This window comes from Lepidothrix coronata, unplaced genomic scaffold, assembly GCF_001604755.1.
Source record: "Lepidothrix coronata isolate B3197 unplaced genomic scaffold, Lepidothrix_coronata-1.0 Scaffold22, whole genome shotgun sequence".
In the NCBI taxonomy this organism is placed as follows: Eukaryota; Metazoa; Chordata; class Aves; order Passeriformes; family Pipridae; genus Lepidothrix; species Lepidothrix coronata.
The window spans coordinates 5,632,758-5,640,429 of record NW_016690202.1 but is presented as its reverse complement, the minus strand read 5'-3'; the positions used below and the strand labels follow the sequence as shown (position 1 = coordinate 5,640,429).

At 42.9% G+C, this 7,672-nt stretch overlaps 1 protein-coding gene across 1 annotated transcript; it reads right to left on the bottom strand.

Moving 5' to 3' along the window:
• Positions 1–2,346: 2,346 nt before the first annotated feature.
• Positions 2,347–7,365, bottom strand: KCNV2 (potassium voltage-gated channel modifier subfamily V member 2). Its single transcript, XM_017808078.1, has 2 exons — positions 5,941–7,365; positions 2,347–2,684 (listed from the first exon to the last, which is right to left on the bottom strand). Exons 1-2 carry the CDS (start codon positions 7,363–7,365, stop codon positions 2,409–2,411), a joined length of 1,701 nt encoding a protein of 566 aa, XP_017663567.1. The 3' UTR covers positions 2,347–2,408.
• Between the last annotated feature and the right edge of the window lie 307 nt (positions 7,366–7,672).

Genomic DNA, 7,672 nt, shown 5'->3' with positions numbered 1-7,672 from the left:
AAAATCCACTGCGCAGGCTCGAACGGTTAATGACCTTTCCCAAATCTTCACTCGCGAAGACTGGCCATTGTTCCTTGACATATCTTGAAAAACATCTACTTGAATGGGTCCTGCAGGTGACACAAGCGGGGTGGAAAATAACAATTTCTGTCAGGTCTGAGCCTGTGATCAAGTCCAGTCTCAGCAGAATAAGTGCTCAGGCTTTCAATTTCTGTAGGTGGCAAGAAGCTGCTGAGCCTGTCATGCAGAGCTGAGCATCTGCATCCCATCTGCATGGTCATTCCTTCAGCAAAAAATTAAAGTGTCCAGTATCTTGGAAAGTTGAGTAATCACCAGGGTTTAAGTCCTTTTAAGGGATCTAACTCCAGCTGCATGTTGAAAATAAAGCATAATTGTGTTTTTGCATGCTTGTAACCTTCCACCTCACTCAACTGCAGTAAGCAGTTTCCTGTGGTTTCTGGAAGCTTCTTGTCCTCTTGTTGCTGTGCAGAAGGGTCATACAAATTCATACTGTCCCTAGAGCCAAAGTAAAGCACCTATTCTTCTCAGTGAGTGCCAGGATTGTGCCTGCTGCATTGTGTGCAGTCCAGAGCAGCAAACATCTATCACATCGAACTCCCGGGGCTCAGCTGTGCCTTAAAGACATGGTTTAGCTTTTAACAGAGCTGATCAGCACACAATGTGCTGCCTGTCATTCCTAAAGAACAAAATGACAGATGGGCTTATGATACGTTTGTCTGGAGGTAAAGAATGAGAAGAGCAAGTTGGTTACTAATTACCTTCTCACCATTGAAAGGAGAAATGTCCCCATGCTTGACACAATTCACATGGACAGAGTAAAATTAATGAACTTTTTCACCCTCAGCTGTCCCAGAGTGAGCTTCACACCATTGTTTCCCTTGGGGTCCTGAGATTTGAATGCAGCCATTTGCATTCAGCAGGGCAGCACAGACAAAACGTGAGAATTCAAGAGTTTTAAAATGCATCCCTGTCATCAGGATGCTTTGCAACAGGAGTGTTGCTGACTAACAGCCATGGGTCATATTGGTGATTGCTCCTTTTCGTGACACTTTTTTTCTTAAGGCTCTTTGTATCTAATTATCAATAAAGTAATTTTTCTTTCAGATCTGTTATTCAGCTTACTATTTCTAAATTGGTATGACTGCTCTTATGTAAAAAGAATATTACTGATTTGCTGTGAATTAATACATGAAACTGTGATTCCATTTAATTATAATTTTTATTTGTTTTGTAGGTTTGGGGGCAAGTTTAGACACATGAAAAATCGCATCCAGCTGTGCAAGGAGACCCAGTAATCTTAGGACACAAGGTACCCTTGAGGGTGAGCTAAGTGTCAGAATTATGTCCCTAATGGCTGTATGTACTAGATAAAGTATCTTGACTTTAAACTATATTTAAAATTGTTTACAGGTAAGTTCTGATAAGATCCTTTGTGATCAACAGACTTTATGAGATAGTATCCATTACATATTTAATTTGATTTAATTCCTTTTTAAATGCTGCTTTAACACTTATGTCCTGTGACAGGCCTGTTATTCTAACAGTTCAATAAATGGATACGTTAAATACTGTAAAATAAATTTAGATTATTATTTAATACTACACCTAAAAAGATTTGTGTTTAAAAACGTTTTCAAAATTGATCAATGAGATTTATCAACTCAAACTCCAGAATTCTTCACTAGTTCTTGTCACAATGAAATATGGTTATGGGTGTGGTGATGGAGGGAATGCTGAAAGCAGTGTATTGCTTGCTTGGACATGAAAATAGGAATAATTTGCAGGGCTGCATCTGAAAAATAAAATTGGAAGAGTGAAGCATAGCTATCTGACAGTGGAAACAGAAGCTGAAATCTTAAGGAGTGTAGCTGCTGGTAATATTTAGGTAAGTGCTCTAGGCTGTTTTCCTGGATTTGAAAGCTGATGTGAAACCAATTTAAGCAATGCAATCAGTATATCGGATATTCTATTTGTTTCATTTTTGAGACTACCTTGACAGCAGTGAGGTGGCTGACCCTTAATGACAGCAATTTGTTTTCCTTTGATACTATTAGGGTGGGTCTTTATTGCCAGTCTAATCAGTAGCAGGAGGCTAGATTCTTCATGTAGATTGAATTCAGAGTTTCTGAATGGTTAATCTGAAGAAGGTAATTTCAGAGAGTTGATGAGCACTTTAGTTCTGGTCACCATATAGCAAAGTTTAAAAAAAAATGTCATAATCTGAACCTTTTTAGTTTTGAAAACAACCCCCTTCAAAACAGGTTTCACCATCTACTTCTGTTACTTTTGGCCTCTTCAGTTTATCTTCACTTAGCTCGTCTGATCTGTTTTATTTCTTTCTCCTTCAGCTTCTCCATTTCCTCCCAATACCCAAAGCACAAGCTGTATCATTGCTGTGACAAAGGGTGGGTTGCACCTTCTCCACAGCACTCAGATATTTTCTTCATGGCTCTCCGTGTGAAGTCAATCTTCCCTCTTTCTTTCTTGAGAGCTGTGTACTCGTAAGCCTTCAGCTTGCTGTAATAGTCTGAGAATTTGTTGTAGAGGATGGAGATGGGCATGCCATTCAGGATTATTCCAAAAGCAATGCAGAGAAAAGCAAACAGGCGACCAAGGTGAGTTTCTGGACACATATCACCATATCCCACTGTAGAGATGCTCACCTACAGGCAAACCGACATTCAGCTTATTAGCTGGGAAGAAATATACAAACAGATATGTTCACTGATCAGGGACAATTTTAAAGTTAGTGTTTTTTTACTTTGCATCGTAAGTCTGAAATACTCTGTAATGCCTTTCTTTTCTGTACCATCCATCTTATGGAAAATATGCCTTTTAAAAAAATTCTCTCCCATGAAGTAAAGAAAGACAATGATTAGATACCATTTAGGAGGATTTTTAGAAGCTTTGCCCTGCAGAGGAAATTTCCAAACAATTTCCACACCAGCCTGTCCAGAAGGTGAGTTTGCTTGGATGCAGTGAGAGAATAGATGGGGCTCCCTGACTATGCAAATCCACTGATAGCTGCAACCTTGCTCCCTTATTATATCACTTTGAACAGATGCCCTGTTTCTAAATCCAGTGTGCTGATAAACCCCAGTATTTGGGACTCAGTTTGTGGGTTATATTTTGGGTTTTACCTGTGTTTGTCATATATATTGTAGGAACTAATGCAAAACACATGAAAATCTTCAGCTAATTGTGAAATGTATTTTCATAATATTTGCACTATAGGAAGAAGTGATCCAGGACTCTGAAGTTTCTAGATAAAATCCTCTTTAATGATAACATACCTACAAGGAACTGTAGCCTGGAATTTTTTGCTTGCAATATATGCTTGCAACATATATATTAATAGTGCTAAGTGGGTACCCAGGTGGGAAATTTTTGGTGAATTCCCTTTTGAAGAAGTATTTGGGGGTTGTTTAAAATGTTTTGGGTTTGGTTGCTCTTGTTTTTTGTTTTGTTTTGTTTTGTTTTGTTTTGTTTTGTTTTCTTTGAGAGTGGTGGTATTTAGTGTATCTGTTTTATATGAATCTGTACGCTTTGCCATTACATTGTCTGCATAGTTTCACAGACATTTGTCTTCTCAGCCCTGTACTATGATACTTTCACTGTAAAATTCCGTTTCAAAAATTCATGGGTGTTTGATTATGGGGATGCTACATATGAATTATGTACTCCCAAACAGTCAGCATAAAATAACTCCTAATTTAGATACTTCCACTGCACACATCTTGATTTTTTAATAATTTTTACATTTAGTAAATATAACTTACTTTTCTCTGGCAGGTAAAACTTGCAGGCTTTTGCCACCTGGCACTTTCTAGTCAGTGCAAGAGACTAGAGACTTTTTCAGCCAGTGAATTTTATTTATTTTTTTTCACAGTGTGTCTCAACACACTGTGTGTATCCCTGAAACAGTAATGAAATCTCTGGCAGAAGTCAGCCACAGGCTGTAGGACTTTCACTGTAATGCCCTTGTGACTTTAGCCACAGTAAGTGGCTTCAGAATAAATAAATAAATAGGTCTTTGGAAGGTCACAGTGTGCAGCCTGCCATCCTCTAACATCCTAAATAAAATGTTATTTCCAGTGAAGAAAGCATTAGGGTGCATGAAACAGCATTGGGTGAGCACATTTGTAGGATGCACCTGGTGCTTCCTGTGGAATAAAAAGGATTAGTCACTTGCTTTAATGGAAATTAAGTCACTGGATTTGAATGATAATACAGGATAAATATCTCCAAAAATAAATACTGAGATGAAGGCAAGATGTTTATCTCTACCAGCCAGGAGAAAATCATTATCCTCTGATGAGGCTCTGTTCCACTGGCATAGTCTTATACATTGCCTGTAACAGTTTAGGAGGGATGCTTCTTCTCTTGCATGTGAGAGACTGTGAACACTGTTGGATTTTAATAAAATTTGAGTGATCCAGATATTTAATTTGCAGTCTTAAAGAACAGATAGCCTTTAAAAAGTGTTTCATGCCTTGGAATTGCAATGTGCATGCTACAGCTTCTGTTTTGAAGAAACTTACTCAGCTAAATAGGCCTTTTTCACAGTCATGTAAGTTTCTTAGGAATATCTAAATGATTACAGTGTCAACAGTTTGCAGAAATGAGCCCAAAAGATTTTGCATATAACCTGCATGTTCAGAAAGCAAAACATAAGGTTGATGTCCTTATTCTAGCAATGTATGAACCATGAATGTTTTCATAACCTGTATGTATCACTTACAGATGATCTGCAAAGGTCACATTACAGGACCCTTTCCTTTATTCACTGGTTTTCCCATCCTTTCCATGGCCCCGCTTAAAGGATATTCAGCACTGGTACATATATGTGTGTGCATATGTAAATGTCTATGTGTGTCTGTAGGGCCAGTTTTTCTGCCATGAGCTGAATCACTATGAACATATGTGTGGTAAACCACCACACCTCATTGGTCATTGCTGGACCAGAAGTGCAGACCGTGGGCTCCAGGACTGCTGGCCAGGAGAAGTGACCTTGGATGGGCTGGGATTACTGTTCTATGGGCCCCATACGCAGCTCCAGCACCCAGTGTCTATGCTGATCAACCAGCATGAGATGTTCTGACTCCTATCCAGTCCATTTGCATGGGCTTCTTTCTCCAGGGAAGTGACTGGGACAGAGCTAGACCCGTAGCCATGCCCAGGGCTCAGTCCTGGGGCCCTACATAAATGTCTGTGTCTTAGGGTTATGGGTGGCCAAGATAGAGACTCTTTGCCTCCCCTCAGCATCTGCAATGCCTAGCTACCCCCTGGTTTCATCCAGAATGCTATAGATACACACATCTGCAGCACAACAGAACACACTCTCTTGTGTAAAACAACTGTTGGTTCTGATGCATCTTTAACAACCAGAGCTCTGGGACAGCTTTCGCTTTTAAAGTTTGAGTGACCTGACAATAGTTAATAAACTATGTCTTATCATCTTGCAGTTGTATGATGGATCACAGAAGATCTGCAAATAGAATAAGAATGAAAATCCTGTGTCCACCTGCAACCAGATAGCCTGATGCATTCATTTTTGTTTTCCTTCCTTTTGTTTTTGGCAACACTGACAATGGCATTAAATGGGGAAATCTTTTCTTTCCCATCTCTTTGCCTGTTTCTTCTTTAAAAGTGCAAATACTTCCTGCATTTGGAGAGATGGCAATTTCAACACTTCCTGCCTGATTAAGCCTTTAAGCCTACTACAGAGGTGAATGAGTGCATGCGTGTGTGTGTGTGTGTGTGAGTGAGTGCATATGTCCTGTAAGCTCAGAATTCAGAGCAGATGTTCACTGATCTGAGCCTGTTGTTTTCAAGGCTGCCAGCAGCTCCAGCAAGGAAGGGGAGGGTAAGGGAAGGGGGGCCTCTGGATAACCAGCAAAGTAAAATGTGTTTACTTACAGCAGCCCACCACCAAGCATGGGGAATGCTGGTGAAGTTGGTACTGGAGACGTCATGCTCCACTGTGTAGACCATGGCAGAGAAGGCGAAGATCCCCATAGCAATGAAGAGCAAAAGGCAGCCCACCTGCTGGTAGCACTGGCGCAAGGTAAAGCCGAAGGCACGCAGCCCTGTGGAGTGGCGGGCCAGCTTGAGGATGCGGAAGATGCGCATGAGGCGCATGATGCGAAGCACTTGTCCTACCTTGCCCACCCGTCCCACCTTCTCGATATCGTGCTCATGCTGAGAGCCTCGACCCCGGGGCTGGTCATCATCAGTAAAGCATTCGAGCAGCAGCTGCAGATAGAGGGGCAGGATGGCAATGAGGTCTACTGCATTGAGGGCGCTGCTGGCAAAGCGGCGTAGGTCTGGGGTAGAGACCAAGCGCAACAGGTACTCCAGTGTGAAGAATGCAATGCACAGGGTCTCAATGTGCTCCAAGACAGGCCGGCTATCCCCGCTCTTCCAGTCTACCTGCTGCATCTCCTCCACAGTGTTGAGTGCCAGGGCCACCACGGAGATGAGCACAAAGAAGCTGGAGGCCACTGCCATCACCTTGGCGGTGACAGAGGAGAAGGGCTTCTCCATGAGGTTCCAGAGGCGCCAACGCTGGGGACCATAGTAGCGCATGTGGTGGAAGAGCTGCTCGTTCTCCTCAGCCTCTGCCTGGGACCGCAGCTCCCGCTGGACCTTCAGCTGTTCTCTCAGCTCGTCACGGCGCTCCTCGAAGCAGATGCGGCAACAGCGAGGGGTGTATTTGAGACGCACACCCCAGTAGCTCAGCTCCTCCAGGAAGCTACAGGGGCACAGCTCGTCCCGCACACGCAGCACCCCCGAGGCATAGAAGTTGTACACCAGCTGGAAGACAGCTGGATCCCGGTCAAAGAAATACTCATCAACCTGGGCAGCATAGTCATCGCACAGGCCCAGCTGGCAACGACGGTCAGTGGAGGTGGCCAGGCGGCCCAGGCGGGTCTTGGGATAGATGGCCACTGCCTGGTAGGTGAGACGGTAGCTTTGGCCGCCAACGTTGATGTTCAGCATGGATGGAGCAGACGCTGTGGCCGGGGCTCTGGCAGAAGGGGCAGGAGAACAAGGAATGAATGATGGGGCCTTGTTTTCTCCCTTAAATGCATCTTCACTTGGCCATTTTCCTTGTTCTTTCTCTTCGTCTTCCTCATCTTCATCATCCACATAATAGTTGTAATTCCCCTCAGGTCCCAGTAGCAGTAGGGACTGAGTATTCAAGGGAGCGTTAGCAGAAAAACCACTCTGTTTGTCTACATGCATGCCTTCGTTATCCTTCCCCTTGTTGGGCTGTGGGAGGATGTTTGGTGCTTCCCCCTCTCTGCCTTTACATTTCAGGAAGGGAAACTCTCGCTGCATGTTAAACTGCAACATACTATTATTCCTTACTCTTCTCCCTTCTTTGCATTCACCTGATCAAGCAACTAACACCAGTCCTTTCCAACACTACAAAGGCTGACAATCCTGTTTTCTTCTCTCTTTATCTCAGCAGTATCATGCACAGCAGTGGTTCTGCATTTTTCTCCCTGCCACCACTTCAGTTGTTGTGAAAGCTCCGTGTGGGATATAGACATATGAAGACTGCTGTTGACTGTTTTAATCTTGCTGACAGCAAAGATCTGAGTGCTTAGAGGAGGGGATTTAGGGGCTATTATCCTGTTCCATC

What these genes read in the sequence shown, in the direction of transcription:
- KCNV2 (XM_017808078.1), bottom strand. Translation starts at nt 7,365, where the DNA reads ATGCAGCGAGAGTTTCCCTTCCTGAAATGTAAAGGCAGAGAGGGGGAA. An exon ending in ATGCTTGGTGGTGGGCTGCT is followed by an intron (nt 2,685 to 5,940) that starts GTAAGTAAACAC and finishes GTTTGCCTGTAG; the next exon opens with GTGAGCATCTCTACAGTGGG.